The following is a 19,870-nucleotide window of genomic DNA, read 5'->3' on the forward strand; positions in this document are numbered from 1 at the left end:
GATTCCCTCCCTCCCCCCATTATTGTAACAGTTGGCTATTCTTATTTATTTATTTTTGTTCTAATTAGTTATACATGACAGCAGAATACATTTTGACTCATTGTACACAAATGGAGCACGACTTTTCATTTATCTGGTTATATACTACGCAGAGTCATACCATTCAAGCAATCATACATGTACATAGGATAATAATGTCTGTCTCATTCCACCATCTTTCTCACCCCCAAACCCCTTCCCTCCTCATTCCCCTCTGCCCAAACCAAAGTTCCTCCATTCTTCTCTAGCCCACTCTCCATTTATGGATCAGCATCAGCTTAATAGAGCACAGTTGGCTATTTTTATGCCTTTCCAATCTATTCTCATCACAGTAGGTAGAGTGATTTCTTTTTTTAAAGTAAATCACTGTGTCACTGACATGCTTAATACCTTTCAGTGGCTTCTCATTATGCTTAAAAGTAAAATTTGTCCTCCTGCTATGTCCACAAGATGCCTTAAAACCTGGCTTCTTCTTCTCTCTTCAACTTCATCTCCTATTACCTTCCGCTAGTCGTGGTGCCCACCAAGTTTCAGACATCTTAGCATCCTTTCTTTTTCTACAAACAAACAGCTGAGTCCTCTGTTCTTCCTCCATCCTGAAATATTTTCTTCCAACCCTTCAGAAGGTAGGCTTATTTTTAGCTCTCAACTTAAACATCTTTATCAGTGCAGACTTCTCCAGCCAAGCTCAGATGTCTACCCAACTTTGTTCTGACTCTTTTCTGCTAGGTAGTTATCACTCTCTGTAATTATTTTGCTTAGGTTTGTTTCTCCCACTTGAACAGAGGATATCAAGTTATGGCCCATAACTGCCATTTGTTTTTCAATGGCTCTAGATCTAAGAATGGATGCTATATATTTAAGAGTTTGAAAAAAACAATAGCACATTTTAAAAGACTATTTCATGACACTTAAAAATATGTGAAATTTGAATTTCAGTGTCCTTAATAAAGCTGGAACATGACTGTTATGGTCTGGCTCTGTGGTGTTCACGTTTAGAAAATGCAAGAGTTTAGAGGTGAAATGATTAGGTTATGAAAATCTTCACTTAGTAAATGCATTAATTCACTTGAATGGATTAAGTGGGTGGTAAATAGTAACTGGGCAGGTAGGGTGTGATTGAATAGGATGGGTCTCTGGGAGTGTGCCTTTGGGGCACATATTTTCTCCCTGATAGTGAAGCTCTCACTGCTTCCTGGTGGCCTTTGGGAGCTGCTTTCCTCTTACTCACCCTCCATGCCTCACCTCAGGTCCAGAACAATGGAGGTGGCCTTCTGTGGATGGAGACCTCTGAAACTGTGAGCCCAGAATAAACTTTTCCTTCTCTACACTGTTGTCAGGTCTTTTGGTCATAGTTGCAAAAAAGCTGACTAAAACAACAGCACTCATTCATTTCCATATTGTCTATGTCTACTTTCACACTATATCAACAGAGTTCATCAATCTTGTGTGATCCACTAAGCCTAAAATATTTACAGAAAAACTGTTCTGATCATTGTATTAGATTTAAGCTGCATGAGTTGGCCACATGATCTTGTTCAGTTCTTCACTCCCAGTGTCTGGTTCATAGCTAGTGCTCAGTAATTGCAAATTGAGCAAACCCTTTCCAGTGTCCCCGAGACTGTTAATAGCTGATGATGTAGGGGTAGGCAGGTTTACCTCTCTTTGGCTTCTTCCCTTCAAAAACCCAGACAAATGAATTAGGAACTTACTATTCTGGACTCCGGAGAAGTGCTTTGAAAACAGGACTGTATTTTATTAGTCTTGAAATGTCCAGCACTGTATTTTATTAGTCTTGAAATGTCCAAGATAGGGTGCAACCAGAAACCGAAAGAATTCTTTTGGGTTGACTATTAAGGAGAAATTAAGCATTTCAGCAAAGGACTTCTTAGCACAGTGTCAGTTGTACAAAAGTGTTCAGTTAATGTTTGCTCCTGTCTCAATTTTCTTGCTGTAGACAGGAATAAAGTCATCTTTCACAGGGTTGTCACAGATAAACAGGAATCCTTTGTGTGAAAAAGACATGTAAATCGCAAACGCTACCCAAACAGACTTATCCACAATAAATTAATAAATCTTGGCACTGGGCAACTTGCCCCGGGGCGAGGAAGAAGTCCCAACTGGAGTGTGCCGACGGGGCGGGGCCGGGGGCGGGGTGGGCAGATCGGGGGCGGGGCCTTTTGTCTTCCTTTCCTCCTGCCGTAGCAGCCCGACCGGCCGCACGGGGGCGCCGCTGGGGCAGCTCTGTTCCACGAGTTGCCCAGCAGCGGAGAAGGCGCTCACTTCCGTGTCGGGCCCGGCGGCGTCCGGCTGCCGCGCCGAGGGCCCGGCCGGTCGCAGGTCAGTCGGGAGGTCGCCGCCGCGCCCCGCCCGTGCGGAGGAGCCGGGCGCCGGGCGGGCAGCGGGCCGCGGGCCCGGGAGGAGGCGGGGCGCCCCCAGGAGGCCCGGGCCGTGCTGATGATACCGGCGCCCCGGGCTGCAGGCTTGGGCTTCTGACCAATTCGGGGTCCTTGGGCCTTTGGAGACCCCCACGGGGCTTTCTGGTTTTCCCCCCTTCCTTTTCGTCCCTCTCCGAGGAAGAGTGAGCCCTTTGAGCAGTGTTTCTGAAAGTGTGGTCCTAGGGCGGATCCCGAGCCCCTCTCAGACTGAACCAGATTCTGCTGTGGCCTGGGAGTCTGCATTTTCAGCCAGCGTCCTTATGGTTTTGATGCAGGTGGTCTCAGAACCTCACATCGGGACACAGCCCTTTTGAGCCATGCCCTTCTCACACAGAAGGAAGCCTAAATGGGTGCATCTGAGGATGGGGTTTGGGGAATGCCGCCACAGATCTAGTCTTGAATTGATGGTGGTCCTCAGCCTTAGGAGAGATCACCTGGAGGTGGGGGAGGAGCTCTTAGCCCCCGGAATCAGGGTGCTGCTGCCTTCCTGTAGCTATCAGGTCTTCAGATGCACTGCTTCTTCGTGAGTGAAGGGTCCTGGATCAGGAGCCATAAGGGTGGAGCAGTCCTGAAGGAGGCTGCTTCGGGGTGCAGCTGGAAGAACTTGGGATGGATCCTGCTACTCTGGATTGCAACTGGTTCCATCACTTATGAGTAGGTCCCAATGTGGACACTGCACACATCACTCTTATTTTTTTTATCCAAGTATTCTCATCTGTCAATAGGGTCAGTAATTCCTATCCGATAAGGCTTTTCTGTGAATTGTAGTGGCTGGCATATGCATTCAGTAAATGGGAATTATTAAGGGTGACACCAGTCTTGCCTTCCTCAAGCTTACAAATAAGAAAAAAGTAGCGGTTAAATAAGGGGATAGAAACATGGGCAGAAGTACAAAGTACATTTGAATAACTGCAAGGGTTCTAACTTGGGGTGGGTACTTGGGAAGTTCATGCAAGAAAAGAGATCTGTCAATGCCATGAAGAATAGATAGGATTCCAGGGAGCTGGTAACTAGGGTAGCGGGAACCAGTGCCACCCCATGACTCAGAAGCCATTTTCTTATGAATCTTTGGAGTGCTGCTCCCAGGACTTCTGGACAGCAAGAAGTCACATCCATAATGGTTTTGTAAGACTGAACCTTTATCCCATAATAGTTTCTGTCTACTGACCATCATCCACATATGTGGTCTTCTCCATTTTATTGGCAACTGCCTAAATAGGATTATCTACAAAAGGATTTGAGTTGATCACATAGTAATAATGGATTGACCTGGATGTAGTTGCGCCTTTGGCAGCCATTTTAAACTTGCTATGAAGTATATAGGTACTGAAGATTCTCATTATTAAGAGCATCTTTCCTAGCACAGTATCATTTCAGGTTCTGTCAAAACACTACAGACACCTATGGTTAACAATCTCTAGAATGGATTAAGGAATAAAACCCTTAAAACATCACCAAAGCTTTAGCCATTTTAGAGTGAAGAAACTGGATACCTTAGAGGTGTCAATTATAGTTCTAGACTACTCTGGCTACAGAATTCTGATCTCAATTGATAAGTGATATAACTTAAGAATTAGAATTATTTGTTAATAACTTCTGCTTTTTTGTTTCCTTTAATCTACAAAGTCAGTATCGAGTCAGTAAATACCTTATGGTAAAATTTATTTCATTATGCATATTTGTCATTTATTGCATACTTACTCTGAACTAGAGACTATTCCAAATACTTTTTATATATTCTGTTATTTATTCCTCTATTAGTCCTTAATGTAGGCACCATTGCTGCCTCCATTTTATAGACGAGGAAACAAGAAAGGAAGATAAATAATTTGTCCAAGATCCCAGAACTAAATGGTAAAAGCCTAGCAGCACAATTCCATGCTATGCACAAATGTCCTCTGCAGTCCAGGTAGCTTCTTCAGTTAAAAAGACATGTCAATGCCAAATAACATAAGTGTGCCTCACCTTTGCTTTGTATGTGGACATATGTTTAGTTCTCTAAAGTCATCTCAGCAGCTGTGATTTAGTTGGTGATAGTTTATGATCTGTTACAAATTCTCAGGCCAGTTTTCCGACTTCTCAGCATATCTTAAACTTCTTTTTTTTAAATATTTATTTATTTATTTAATATGGTGCTGAGAATCAAACCCAGTGCCTCACATGTGCTAGGCAAGTGCTCTACACTGGACCTCAACCTCAGCCCCAAACTTCTTTCGTATTCTATAAAATATTTTAATTCAACATTGCCAGTTCTAAGGAAGTGATTTAAAATCATATTCAAGTATATTTATTTTATCATTAATTTATTGTTGAAAATGTTAGTGATGATTGTCCTTTGTTTTTACAGAGGAGGCCCTGGACTGCCATTATTTTGAAGTTCGAAAGTGTGAGGCAAACCTTTAGGTGTCCAAGGGAGCAATGGCAGGCCACAAGACAGAAGAGGTGCTCGATATTCTTCGGCTGAATGTGGGTGGCTGTATTTACACAGCCCGGCGAGAGTCTTTGTGCCGTTTTAAGGATTCTATGCTGGCATCTATGTTCAGTGGTCGTTTTCCTCTAAAAACAGATGAATCAGGTAAATTTCTAAAGTCTGGAAGCATGATCATGAATATTCATTAGAATGGGAATCTATTTTAAATTCCCTCTGATTTTCCTAATTACATTGGAATGTATTAGTCTACTAATTATTGAGATCATTAGGGCTGTATGGAGATTCATTAAGTACATAGAAATTAAATATGAGTTTCTAAAATCTGTGATGCTATTGCTAAAAGTTAACAAAGAAGTGAACGCATGAAGGCCAACCAGGACGTGATTATGGGGATTAATAGTATTTTGAAAGTTATTACTGTCATGGGACCTTATGGGCGAAGGTGTTGAGACTGGTTAAATATATTAGCTTCTCTATGTGTTCTTCAAGTTAGAAAATGTGTTTTGCTCTGAAAAGTAGCTGCCCTCATAGCCTATAAAGCAGATGTTGTAAAATTAGAGTTGCCCTTTCCACTTGGCCTAGCTGTATTGTGTGGTGTGGTCTGACATGCGTAGTTGAGGAAATGGCAGTGTAGTGATACCTTTAGTCTCCAAAGTTGATGTTTTAGAAGAAACTATAAAATATAATAATATGGTCTGGGTCTGTTCTCTTTTCTTCAAGTACTGTGAGAGTCACTGAACCTACTACTGGTTTATCTTTATCACCCCAAGAGTGGCTTTTGCACTATTTGTGAGTCCCAGAACCCACTCTAGTTCTGTATTAGAGAACTGGGATTGAGAAGTCCTGAGCACATGATACCATTCTATTGTTAATAACTCAAGGTCTTGGGAGGTTGCTTTGTCAACTACATGCAGTTGAAAGAATGGAAAATCACTGATGTCTGGTACCCACAGCCTGATATCCCTGGTGCTGAATGTTATGGTAACCAGGGATTGAGCTCTATTCTCTGCCTCAATTTTTACCTCCTTAATCCTTTTCTCAACAAATCAAGGGAGAAAAGAAAATATGTGATGCAGAAGCTTTTTCTTTTGTTTCTGATTTTACTAAATTGTCTAAGAAAATTCTTACCATAAAGTGGTACCAACATGGCATTCCTTTTTTTTTTTTAAAGTGTTGGTTTTCACACTCTTAAGGGACTAACCTAAAAATCTCAAACATAGGGTATACTTGGTGCTAGGAACTTCAGGCTTATAGTGTCACTGATATTTCAACGCTGAACATAGTGGCACGCACCCAAGTGTCCTCTTTAGCATGGGGCAGCTCCAACTCTATACACCTGTCCTGGGACCTTATGGGTGAAGGTATTGAGACTGGTTAAATATATTAGCTTTTCTATGTGTTCTTCAAGTTAGAAAATGTGTTTCTCTGTGGAAAGTAGCTGCCCTCATAGCCTACAAATCTTTTTAAAGATGTTGAAGTTAGGGGTAAGCTTCCTTTCTACTATCAGTCTGAGGTCCCCTTGGTTTTTGCAGTGACCATAGTAGGAATGTGGTTATTGCATCAAAATTCCAAGTCGATCTTGGAATATATTTTTCTCTATGGTGGGTAAGAATACAAAGTATACCACTAACCCACATAATCTTTTTTTAAATTTAATTTAATTTTTAAAAAATTTATTATTTATTTATTTAATTAATTTTTTAGGTACCAGGGATTGAACTCAGGGTCATTCAACTACTGAGCCACATCCCCAACCCTATTTTGTATTTTATTTAGAGACAGGGTCTTATTGAGTTGCTCAATGCCTTGCTTCTGCTGAGGATGGCTTTGAATACTTGATTCTCCTGTCTCAGCCTCCTGAGCTGCTGGGATTACAGGCATGTGCCCGGCCCACATAATCTTTTTGTGCGTATTAGAAAAGTGTGGCCTTTTATCCAAGAGGGTACAACTCCATGGCAGAGTGAACTTGGCTGGAAGAGCAAAGTGTGAGCTTGATTTTAGCCTTGCTCGTCCCCTTGGTCTGGCCTACAGGTACACAGTTCACCCATACAACCAAACATGACAACCCTGGAGATAGATACTTGCTTTCAGATTTATGTGCAGTGTTTTAGAGATGCAGATGATTTCCCCAAACAACCACTCAAATTCAATTATGTACTATCATCTATTTGTAAGCTGAGGGTAGCTAGTATATCATATTTACTGTTCCAGGTGAAACATCAAAAGTCTAACTTAGTTTGATTAGCTAAACCTATCTCAATAATAAATGTTCACTTTTTTTTGTGAGAAAGAAATGTTTACAATTGTAGAGGTCATCAGACTTGTTGAAGTTTTATTGATCATCATATGAATCTATGCAACCATTTTTGAACTGAATGTTTTCTAGGGGCTTGTGTTATTGATCGTGATGGACATCTATTTAAATACCTTTTGGATTATCTTCATGGAGAAGTTCAGATTCCCACAGATGAGCACACTCGTGTTGCCCTACAGGAAGAGGCTGATTACTTTGGCATACCTTACCCATACAGCCTGTCTGACCACTTGGCCAATGAAATGGAGACATATTCTTTAAGGTCAAATATAGAACTTAAAAAGGTCTTGGCATTTTCTTAAGTTTTAAAATATGTAATTTATTTATTATGCACAAAGCGATATGTATTATCTTGTATCACCTGTGTTGTCACATAATGAAACATGAGATAGTTCTTATGCTTTTTGAAGACACGATTCTTAATTACTCCTACTCGGTTTTTAAGGCCACAATTCAGTTCTAGGAAAGTGTATTATTTTGCCACTCAAGGATTAATTGAATTTATATTTCTCCTTTTGATGACTTTTTTGTAGAACCATTCTGCTACTAAAGCTCTTTTAAATTAAGAGAAATATTATGATACTTCTTAGAGCATACAAGTATTATTTAGTTTACTAAAATGGTTATTTCAAAAGAGTAGTCATACTAAATAATTTTTTTACCTGATTTAGTGAGTGTATCAGTGAGTTAAAACATTTATTTAATTCAAATTGAGATCAGTAAATCTTTTTAAAGATATTTCTGTTTTAAATCACATCTTTTTTGTTGTTTGTTTTTTGTTTTTGGATACCAGGGGTTGAACTCAGAGGCACTCAACCACTGAGCCACATCCCCAGCCTAGTTTTGTATTTTATTAGAGATAGGGTCTCACTGAGTTGCTTAGTGCCTTGCGGTTGCTGAGACTGGCATTGAACTCACGATCCTCCTGTCTCAGCCTCCAGAGCTGCTGAGATTACAGGCGTGCATCACTGCACCCAGCCACATCTTTTTTTTTTTTTTTAACATTTTTTTATTTAAATTTTTAAAAATTACTTATACATGACAGCAGAATGCATTTCATTTCATTGTACACAAATGGAGCATAACTTTTCATTTCTCAAGTTGTACACCATGTGGAGTTGCATCTTAAGATCTTTACATGAGTTAATAAGTTTCATTATCTCTGTCTTATGACAAGTATTATATTTGATATTAATTAGTACCTAAGAAAACTGTTTTCCCTCGGTAATTGTTAATAGTGAAAAGTGATCTCAACTGGTTTGTTTCTTTGATTTGGATATCAGTGTCTAAGAAGTAAGCGGATGGATGGTTGATCATTAGGAGTGCAGCTCAGAGAGAAAGTTGATTTGGTTCCAGATTCCCTTCAGGAATTTGCATAGATGTATGTGTTTTGCTACTGAAGTTATTTATAAATTTAACTGCCAAATAATAGTCTTTTAGTGCTGTTTGACATATTTACAGAATGGGGCCAAAAAAAGCCTGGCTGGAAGATTGGTGAAAGTTAATGTTCATCTTTTGAATTTCAACTCTATTGTTTTTTATTCCTAGTTTGTATTTAATGAAGGCAAAGCATATCCACATTTATTTAATCAGTTAACACATATATGTTTTAACTGTTTGTGACATATATGGCACTGTACAGGGACTGTGTTGGATACTCAGAAATACAATGTACAGTTTTTGCCTTTGAACAATTTATAGTGTAGTTAGAAATTCTTATAGATATGCAAGGACAGTTTAAGACCAATACAGGAGCAATATTAAATGAAAGGGCAAGACACAAGAGGTCCTTAGTTTCACTACTTAGTATAAATATTGGGCATGTCCTTTGTGTCAGCCACTATTCCAGACACTTGAGGATATATTAGTGAACAAAACAACAAAAGTGCCTCTCCTTAAGGTGTGTAGAGTAGTAATGTCATTTCTCCCGGGAAAGGCCCTTTGCTACTCCACTGGGTGAAACCCCATGCTCCCTTCCTTGCAGCGCCTTTATTCTCATCAGGTGGTACTTGTTACATGGTATGCTGATAACTTAACTAATGTCTGTCTTTTGGATTAGCTGTAAACTCTTGGAGGGTAGGTCTCTTCACCATAATAACTCCAGGACCTTAATGCTCAACACATAGTAGGTATTTAATATTCAAGCAAATGATTGGTTAGATAAATGCCAAATGAGTTCAAACAGTATTTTTTGAGTTCACATGTATCTATCTTTCAGTGTAAAAGAACAAGTTAATCTGGTTAATCCATGATTGGAATTTGGAATTAAAAATAAGGACCAACCATGGGGCTAGTCAGTGGAAGGTGAACGGAAGATTGAATCAAATGGGGAATATTTGTGAAAATATTCTAAAGGAAAAAGAAGAGATCTAACTTTTACTTATTTTAGGAAGACTATAAAATTAAAAGGTTATAAAATTGGTCAGCTGGAAGAGGAGATAAAATAGAATTTCCATATGGAAAAGGATTGTCTAAATGAAAAAAGTGCATTGGGTTTTTAGGTGATATTTTTTGTGACCCTTTCACCCATAATTTCATTACATACATGTTTAAAGACTAGGCTGAAATTTATAATCTTTTTTATTTCTCTTCTGATCAGTTTGGATTGTAGCTTTGCATGAAAATAATAGAGCAAATTCATTTTTTACTTTACTCCATTAAATTCAAGTTTTATATATATATATTTTTTTTGCTTTAGGCTTTAACAGACTTCTGTGATTCATATGGCTTAGTTTGCAATAAGCCAACAGTTTGGGTTCTCCACTATCTTAACACATCTGGTGCAAGCTGTGAGAGCAGAATTATTGGTGTATATGCCACAAAAACTGATGGAACTGATGCTATTGATAAGCAGCTTGGAGGAAGAATTCATAGTAAAAGCATTTTTAAAAGGTATGTCCAAATTTAAAAGTAAAAGGAACAAAATAGAGTGTTGATGCCTTCTAAGAGGTGAAATATTGTGCTTGACTAGAAAAGACCATAAGCACATCTCAGTGAATGTGGTGAGCCCCATAGCTGTGGAGATAGGTCTACATCAGGAAGAGAGTATGACTAACACCATTTTACATGTATACAAATTACAGGCCATCTGTATGGTCAGGACAGTGGTTCTCAACAAGGAGTAAGCATTAGAATCCTTTGAGAGGCTTAAAAAAAAAAAAAAAAATGCCCAGCATCTTTTCTGAACACTAGGCAGAAGCACTGACTAGAAGTCAGAAGGCCCAGTGAGTGGCCCAGGGCTGCCTGTGCCTCATGTCTTCTGAAAAATGAAGACCTTCCTTGGTCTCTTCCAGCTTTTGAATTCTATGACTTAAATACATTAAAGTTGTCCCTTTAATGTAGTTCGTGTAATCTTATGATACTGGTCAATTCAGCTAGCAAACTTTTAGTTATTTATTTAAATTTTCTGTGAGATTGGATTGGGTCACATATTAGTGACTAATGCTTGACCATATATATAGGCTTGGTTTTCAGATGATTATAGAGGTCATCAGTTTCTGAATTCTTTATGGGCAAGGATGCTTCTATATGAGGTATATACAAGTGCATGGCATGATGATAAGAAAGTTATTAGAGTTGGCTGATTTTTTAAAAAAAAATTGATTTTAAAATGTATTGACTTATCAATATGGTTTATATTATGAAATTAACAGATACTTTACTGTGGTAAAAAAAAGATCAAATGTATGTGCTATTGTGTGTGTGTATATACTTGCATACACATATGTGTATATTAATTTATAGTTTATGTGTAGGTGTAAGGGTCACAGAACAACCACTGAATGTCTGTGTTATTTTTTCCTTAGTCATCAAGCACTTACTGAGTCTCCATTAGCCGAATATATGTATTCAGATTCATATGTTGGTATTTCCATTATTTTTTGTAATATTTCTAGAGAGGCGGGAAATAATGTTCAGTACATTTGGAGTTATTATTCAGTAGCTGAGTTGAAGAAAATGATGGATGCCTTCGATGCTTGGGAAGGAAAAGGTACAGTGCAATTCTTTTCACATACTTTTCCTTAATAAGACAAAGTAAACATAAATGTTGCATTTCTTTTTTGAGAAAATATATTTTTGAGTGTGTCAAGCTATTTGTCATCTTGTGGTGACATAGAGATAGTTTCTTTATAAATCTTTAAACTCCATGAATTGTGAGATACTATTAATAATTTATAATTTACTAGCCACAAATATGCTTTTATTAGTTGTGCTTAATTAGTTCAATTAAGCAAGAGCTTATTTAAACCTACTGTGTACCTAGCATTGTCCTAAGAGGTGAACCTCTAAATTAAGCATAAAATGAGTAAGAAAATGGAGAAAAAATGAAAATCATGAAGGAGGTGTCTAAAGTGCTCTTAGTAAACGATAATTTTTAAATACACACTTTGAAAACTGGAAATTTTAAGTCAAGCTACCTGGAGAGAGCTGACAATACACTGTTTTAATTAGTTTGCATGTATAGCTCTTAGTACTAAAGCTACCTATATACTGCTTACTATTTCCAGTTGTATATAGATGAGGAAACAGTCTCAGAAAGACCATGCCACTAGCTTAAGAATTACAGAGAGTTAACTATTCTATGCTTAAGTATTTTTTCTTAAATAATAAGTATATATCGAATGTTCATTAGGTACAAAGCACTCTAAGTGCTAAAATTGGATCCATTGATGAATAAGACACATCACAATCCTCAAATGACTTTGAAAACTGGTAGAGCCATATTGCCAATCACATAAGAATGAATGAAAGGAAGAGGCTATTTATTTATGTATTTGCAGTACTGGGAATTAAATCTAGGGCCTTGTCATGCTAGGTAAGTGCTCTATCATTGAGCTATATCCCTAGCCCACAAGGAAGAGGCTTTTAATTGATTAATTTATTAATTAGTTAATTTAACGGTAGAATGCATTTTGACATATTGTACACAAGTGGAGCACAACTTCTCATTCCTCTTTCTGTACATGGTGCAGAGTCACTCCAATAGTGTAATCAAACATGTATATAGGGTAGAAGAGACTTTTATTAAAAACTCTATATCTGCCAGTCCACTATTTGGCCAGTGCTGGCACCAGCCTTTCTTCCTTTCTTCAACTTTAGCCCCCTTACCTTCCTCCTTTTCTTTTCCCATCTTACCCCTCAAGCATGCAGGGTGATATATAATAATGAAAAAAGAGCTATTCTCTTTAAGCTTATTATTTGAGATTTAATTTACTTTGAGACACTTATGCTCAAGTTGAGGAACAAACCTTCCTGTTGTTCTCTCTGTCTTCTTTTGTGCCTCTGGCCTGGCAGGATGCCCAGGAGACTTCTGGAGGGGCCTGGCCTGGCTTCTTTCTCCACTGACTTTAGGAAGCTAAAGTGGAAAACTGGAATCACTAACTTTTACAAAACATGTGAATGATTTTATTTTTTAAAAACAGCATGTAATAGAGCATCATTGTTATTTAACAAAGTTCTGGAAGGCCTGGAGAATATTTTTATCATTGGTGTTTACTCTTAACCTTTGCTTCATTCCTGTGCCAGGTGACAGAAGTAAGAGAGAAAAAACTGTAGAACAGAAAATACAAAATCATTGCTATTTGTGGACAATATATATTTTTAGAAAACTTGTAAGAATCAGTTAAAAGTATTTAAGTGATGATTTAGTAGACTAAGATAGCTGGATACAACATAGATTTACAGTGATTGACAGCTTACCTATAATCAATTAGAAATGATTGTGGGGAAATTTCATTCACAATAGTAATAAGCAAAACATAAAATAACTAGACTCTCCCTTGAGACTTTCTAAGATATGCTTGAGTCTTTTTATGAAGAAAACTGATGAAATGTATTTATCTACCTGTTCCATCAATCCATTCATTCATCCATCTACTTAAAAAAAGAGAGAATGGTAAGACTTACCATGATTCTGAATGGAAAATCTGAATATTATAAAGATATCAGTTTTTCTCATATTAGAGTTTTAACATGATTTATGCCAAATATCAATGGAACTCTTTGGGAATCTTGAAGAATGATTCTAAAATTCCTCTGAAAGAATAAATAGGTAAAGTAGCCAAGAAAATTTTGGGAAGTAGAATTAGGGGCCTGATAGTAAAACATGCTGATAGTAAAACATGCTACAGTAACTCTCTGATAATTTTTTAAAAAAATGTGTTTCTTGTGTGTGAATAGAGTACAGATCAAGAGTAAACACTGGTAAAATTTTAATAAAAATACTGTCTGTAATACCAATGGAAAAAAAATAGGTTATTTAATAAATAATTGAGAAATATGCTTGAGAGGAAAAATAAAACTTTAACCTCACATCATTTATCAAAATAATTCCAAGTGGACTTATGAATGAAAAAAAAACTTACATTAAATTAAAAGAAATTTAAACAAATAGTTGGCTTTTTAAGTAGAGAAATTATAAGCACAAAATAAATCATAAAGACCAAATTGATAAATTTGTCTACACATATTTTGGGTGTATCTGCAGAACGGAATAAGGTATTAAAATTATTTGGGAATAAATTATTTATATATTATATATATACTCATGTTTTGGAGTTTGTATATATAACCCAAAGTTGTTTGGAATATAATCAAGCTATTAAATTTAGTTTGAACAACTTTTGACATAAATTAGCACTCATCATTGAAAGCTCATGAAAGAGAATACAAAAAGAAAAAGAAAATGGAGGGAGATCTCATGGAGAGCGATGCTATATTCAGCACCACGGGGCACATCTTGGTGGGAGAGTAGGAGGAATGGCAGCAGGCCACCATGAGGGTCTGGGGTTTATAGGGCCTTAGGAGAGCCAGCTCATGGGAGGAGTTAGCTACTTTTGGAGGGCCCTTTTGGCTGGCAGGTCCAGGTCAAGGGAGGAGTTTTGGTGGTGGGATCATTTAGGGCAGGGCTGTAGGGGAACAGTAAGGGAAGTTCCTTGGGGCCTGTTTTCCATGTCCTTAAATCATCAAATGCAGGAAATGATCAAAAGCAGGAAACAAAATGAAACATAAAGTACTTTCAGCTATGAATATATCATATGACTAGAAAAGATTGGAATGAAATATATCAATATGTCCTCAGCTATGATTTTTACTTTTTGGATTAGGATTGATTTTGAGTTTCTTATATATACTTTTCTATATTTTGCAGGTTTTATATAATGAGTGTGAATTATTTTATAGACAGGTAAAAAATGAAAGTTAAACAAATTGCACTCCATAGATCTAACAATGAAATACTACTTAGCAAAAAACAATAATACATCAACATGGATGAATTTTAAAGCAGCATACCAAAGAAGCTAAACACAAAAGGCTACATATTATATGATCCCATTTTTATGTCATTCTGAAAAAGGTGAAACTAGAGAAGGAGGGGAGGATGTTGTTAATTCAGAACATTTTGGGCTGATAGAAATGTTCTATATCCTGATTGTGACCTTGAGTACATGGCTATACACATTTGTCAAAACTCATTAAAGTATATACCTAAAAAGGGCAAATCTTATTTTATGTAAATTATCTTAGACCTGACTTAAAAAATAAGGCAAACTTAATGGACCATTTAGTAATGGGTTTGTAACATGTAGGTTTTTGGAATGTGATAAAACAGTTCCAGAAAGTTGTACTTAAAATGAGGTTAATAGGGTTCTTTGAGTCTTGAACATGTCTATGTAATATTTTATAGGCTATATTTGTTAAGTTGGTTATTATTACTAGAACTTCAATGATGAAAAGAAGACACAAAGAATATTATTGGGACTTATAGAGTTATTTTTTTTAATGCCAAGCAATTTTTGTTCAACATAATTCTTTTCATTTGTCTATATATAATTTTTTGTTTTTTTAAATTGATGTAACATTCATATAATGTAGAATTAACTAGTTTAAACTATACATATCATGCCATTTACTACATTCACAATGTTGGGAAACCCTTACCTGTCTAGAGCCCCAGTACCCATTAAGCAATTACCCCCCCGCCCCATTCAGTTTTCCCCTGTAGCCCTTGCAGCCACTAGTCGATTGTCTGTCTCAATGAGTTTAGCCTATCTGCATACTCCATGTAAGTGGAATTGTACAAGATGTGATCTTTTATGTCTGGCATCTTTTATTACCATAATGTTTTTGAGGTTCATAAGAATGTGGTTTTAAGTTTCAATCAAAAGTGTGTCATATTTAAAAATTAAAGTTAATTTGGCTGTTTTCTTGGCTTAACATGTTAACTCAGATTATTCTGGCTTTAATAGGGTGGTGATGTTTCCTATTTACATAGTATCTGCTATTTAAGGAGTAGTTCTCTAAGTTTACCTGATTTGATGGTCAGAGCAGCATAGTGATGCAAACAGAGCAAGTGGTATAATCACTGTCCAGTATTATAATCTTACCAACATGACACTGATAGTAAAGGCACCAACAATTTTGAGTGTTTAAACTGTTCACATTTATTCACTTTCTTAATTATCACAACAATCCTGTAAGGTGCAGACTATTATTATTGTCCTCTTTTTATAGAGAAAAATCAAAGTTTAGGCTCAGAAAAATAACTTTCCTAAGGCAACACGGGTGAGTGACTGAGTGGGATACAGACTCAGGCTGTCTTGGCCAGAGTGTGTGCCTGTAACCAGCATGCCCTCAGCCCTTTGAGCATGCATGGTGGCCTCAGTTGCCTCGGTAATCTAAGTGGCAAAGTCCAGGTTGGTAGCAGCTCTTCTAGGTCCAGGCCACGCACTGTACCACTCTGCTGTCCTCGTGCTTTGAGTGAGCATTTCCTGTTGATGTTGTACATGCCTCCCTTCATCAAGTGAGGAGGCATGAATCTCAAACTCTTCCTGGTGAATCTTACTGTGACACAGTGTTTCTCAACGGTGTGGACAGTGGGTCTCCTAATTAGGTTTTTTTATCTTCAAGGTGTTAGCTACTGGCGGGTGCCTCATGAACTCATAGAATGTTGGACACTGGAGGAGCGGCCTTTACTTGGAAGTCTGCGGCATATGACTCCAATTCGAAAGAGGTTATTTGTTAGTTTTGAAAAATATGTGTCTGTTGCTTTTATTTCCCATATGAAGGAGGAAATGAATAATAGTTCTTGACCATAAACTTATTAGTCACCTCGGTGAATATTTTTCTGTCTTATCATAATAAAGATCTTGAGAAGTGTAGAATTACAAAAACTATGTAAAAACTGGGGATAATTAATTTTCTAAAACTGAATGTATAGTATATTCTCTTTGAAGAATGTGGTTTTTAAGTGGATATAGTACAAGTGCTGTGGTAGGTGTTTTTCCTCCCACAGAACACAAATCCTATGCTTTATTGGCAATTGTCAAAAAAATCTATTTAGACTTAATACTTGAAATTTCCTATGCCTTATTCTGAATTTCTTTTTCTTTCCTATTGCCACAAATAGCATTTTTATTTAATGGTATTTTCTTGTGTTCCATGACATTATTAGCATTAAATTCACTTCACATCTGCATCTTTCTGTTTTAAATACATTTAAAATCATACTTCAATTTTAGTGTCTGGATTTTATGCAGGGCCTTCAGATACTGTGGCATCACTATCACCTGATCTGGAGTTTGCTTTCTAACCACATGGAATTTCAGACTACTTTCTTACTTTTGTTCTCTGGATCTTTTTCAGTAATGAAGAGAAGTTGCAGTTTTTAGTAGTTAATCTTTATCTCTTATCAAAACAGATCTCATCTTTATTTTTAAAGATTTTAGTTGTATTATCATTCCTTATTTTTCCTTTTGAATCAATAGTTAGCAAATATTATTTGGGTCTAGCACAGTGGTTCTCAACGAGGGGCAATTTTGTCCCCCAGGGGATATTTGGCACTGTTAAGCTGTCACATTTCGGGTGTGCAGTGCTATTGGCATCTTGTAGGTAAGGTCAGGAATACTGATGAACATCCTACAATCCTCAGGGCAGATCCACCTGATCAAAGAATTATATGACCAAAGTGATAATAGCACAAAAGGTTAAGATACCTTGGTGTAGAGTCTAGTGGAAGATGTAGGCAGAAAACAAGCAGACAGGACTGGTTTATGGAGACTTTCCTCTGTGTTAGTGGCCCTTTCTCTGAGATGTCATGAAGCATCATTGTTGATGCATTAACAAGATAATGATGACTGAGAAGCGCTATGAGGTCCCAAGGAGCAATGTGACTCACCAGAGAAAATCTAATTATGTTCCATAAAATTTTAGGGTTTAATATATTATATTGGCATTCTTACTACATACAGAAATTTTCATATAATCATACTATTGTTTGATCCCATTTCCAAGAATGAGAGTTCTCTCCTGTAATTGCCTTTAACAACACATTAAGGCTGTGTGAAAAGAAGTGGACTGGGAAGATTGCTGTTGCCCTTCATGTTTTTTAGGTCATTTTTAGAAATATTCTCCCTTTAGGCTATTTATGATGAATGGTAACCTTAGTTCAGGAATCTTTGAAAGTTTGTCCAGAACATTCCAAATTCAAAAACATTTAACCATACCATGTTTTTGACCATTCTAGCGGTCCCACCCTCAAATGTGTCCCACAACATGCACATTTTACTGCTGTCTTAGGTTTTGTTACAGAATAATTGTGAAATACAGATCTAACACAGTTACATGGATGTTGTTACTATAGACCTTTTCAGAACCTTTAATTTGTCAACATGGATTTTAAAGCTCCAGTTGGAGAATGAAATATACAATAGCATTTCTCAAATTTATTTAATTGTGAAACCCTCTTTTTTTTTTTTTTTTTTTTACTTCAGTAAACTTCACACTTCTGGGGAAAACTACTTTGGATATTCTTGATTATCTTCTTACCACATCAGGATTCTTGGGAACAGAGTGATTCGTAGTGTAATTCTTATAAAACACTCCATATTTACCTCTTGGAATTTAATATTATGTGTGATTTTTTTTTTTTTTGACACCAGGGGTGCTCAACCACTGAGCCACATCCCAGCCCTTTATACACACACACACACACACACACACACACACACACACACATATTTTTTGAGACAGGGTTTTGCTAAATTGCTTAGAGACTTGCTAAATTGCTTACTTGCTAAGTTGCTGAGGCTGGCTTTGAACTTGTGATCCTCCTTCTTCAGCCTCCTGAGCTCCTAGGATTATAGATGTGTCCCACCTTGCCCACCTTATGTGTGACTTGATAAGATATAATTTGTATTCAAGTTGTAAACCTGCTAACTTACATACTGATGTCAGTAGAAGTTGAAAGTTAAAATAGGTTGATACTTATGAACCTCCTGACGGTTTAATTTTTGATGAAAACCTTTTTAGTAACCCTAAAAGTTCACTTTGGAGAAGTTTTGATTAGTTACTAACCTGTAAATACTGAAAAAGACATGCTTCTATATTTCTAGGCGACTGATAACACTCAATGAAGAGGAAGAAGAAGGTGTGAATTGTAAGGCTGGTCCTAAGCCAGTCAGATTTTTGGGCCCTTCCACAAGCACCCAAATTAAAGTGAAAAACTCCACTTCAGTTAGGGTGTCTCCAGCTAGTGCTATCCAGATCTCCTCTCAGATGCCAGCAAACCAGTCTCAGAGTGGCAGCTTTGGAAAGGCAGCTCAGCGCTCTATGAACCCTTTGAGCACTGGGGCATCTGGTCACTCTCAAGCTTCACATGGGGCCAGAAGTGCTGAAAATGGAGCCCCACACCCGCCTCCAGCAAAGGTGCTGCTCTCTGACAAGAAGTCTACACCCCACCGAGTGATAAAGCTGAAGAGGACTCCATTGTGTGCTGCAGTGCCTTCTCTGCCCATCCCCACAGCAGCATCGAGGCAGGCCAGCCCCTCCAAACCACTTCCTCCAGAAGCTTCTAGCACTTTGGATGTGGGAACTGAAAATGAGAAAGACCAATCTGATGGATAAAAATGGTAGATTTGGTACTCCTGTTTGTCTCAGAGCTTTCAACACCTTTGATACCAATAAGTGACACTGTTTCTTGATGCAGTAGAAGGGAAGGCTTCTATTTATGCTTAGGATTATTATGGGAAAAATGAATTGTGTGAAGTAGGAATGGAGGAGGGGAGACTTTGAATGGTTGGGGTTTTATTTAAATTTACTTCTCATCCATCTTCCCAACTTTTAAAGGATTGTCTATGAGCAGTTTGATTTTCTGTTTTTTTTTTTAAATTTTATTTAAATGGTTAATTGGTATTAAGATGACAGTACAGCACAGTGATCATTAGAGAAGTCTCTTTTGTTGCTGAAACATTGTAGACTCTAGGCACTTTTGTAATGCTCCTTCTTGCAGCCCAGGTCCTGTCTGGTGAGTGGAGAGGGTGGGATCAGCACTTGCCTGCAGTATATTGAAGCCAGTAGAGGTCAGAGAGGAAGAGTAGAACAAGGTGAGCTGCCTGCAGTTGCTCTCAGGCTCAAAACACAATATGAAATGAAATGATGGGGAGAGAAAAAGACAATAATTCGAGATCACCCTCTGACTCTCACTTGAGCCATTTTCTTTCCTAAATTGGCTTTTGTTATTCTTTTCCGTTAGCAGATTTATTTATAGACACCACAGAAAGATTTCAGTGATAAGAACTATACAACATTTCTTTGGAATGAAATGTTAAATTTTTGAATTTGAATAGTGCAGTTTTGAAATTACTTTGA

At 37.4% G+C, this 19,870-nt stretch overlaps 1 protein-coding gene across 3 annotated transcripts; it reads left to right on the forward strand.

Annotated features, from left to right (window-relative positions):
* The first annotated feature begins 2,277 nt into the window (after positions 1-2,277).
* Positions 2,278-19,384, forward strand: Kctd18 (potassium channel tetramerization domain containing 18). Of its 3 annotated transcripts, none has more exons than XM_076865917.2 (7): positions 2,278-2,379; positions 4,825-5,052; positions 7,295-7,506; positions 9,921-10,114; positions 11,119-11,213; positions 16,133-16,235; positions 18,616-19,384. In XM_076865917.2, exons 2-7 carry the CDS (start codon positions 4,896-4,898, stop codon positions 19,124-19,126), a joined length of 1,272 nt encoding a protein of 423 aa, XP_076722032.2. In that variant the 5' UTR covers positions 2,278-2,379; positions 4,825-4,895; the 3' UTR covers positions 19,127-19,384. The 3 variants fall into 3 exon arrangements, with proteins under 3 accessions (XP_076722032.2, XP_076722034.1, XP_076722033.2); XM_076865918.2 differs by lacking the exon at positions 2,278-2,379 and adding an exon at positions 3,052-3,131; XM_076865919.2 differs by lacking the exon at positions 16,133-16,235 and having other exon boundaries at positions 18,616-18,653.
* Positions 19,385-19,870: the final 486 nt, after the last annotated feature.

This window comes from Callospermophilus lateralis, chromosome 9 (genome assembly GCF_048772815.1).
Source record: "Callospermophilus lateralis isolate mCalLat2 chromosome 9, mCalLat2.hap1, whole genome shotgun sequence".
Lineage (NCBI taxonomy): Eukaryota > Metazoa > Chordata > Mammalia > Rodentia > Sciuridae > Callospermophilus > Callospermophilus lateralis.

Bases quoted from the DNA above. Each gene is read 5' to 3' on its own strand.
- Kctd18 (XM_076865917.2), top strand. From the start codon at position 4,896: ATGGCAGGCCACAAGACAGAAGAGGTGCTCGATATTCTTCGGCTGAAT. The intron at 5,053-7,294 runs GTAAATTTCTAA...AATGTTTTCTAG, and splicing joins TCTAAAAACAGATGAATCAG to GGGCTTGTGTTATTGATCGT. The intron at 16,236-18,615 runs GTTATTTGTTAG...CTATATTTCTAG, and splicing joins ATGACTCCAATTCGAAAGAG to GCGACTGATAACACTCAATG.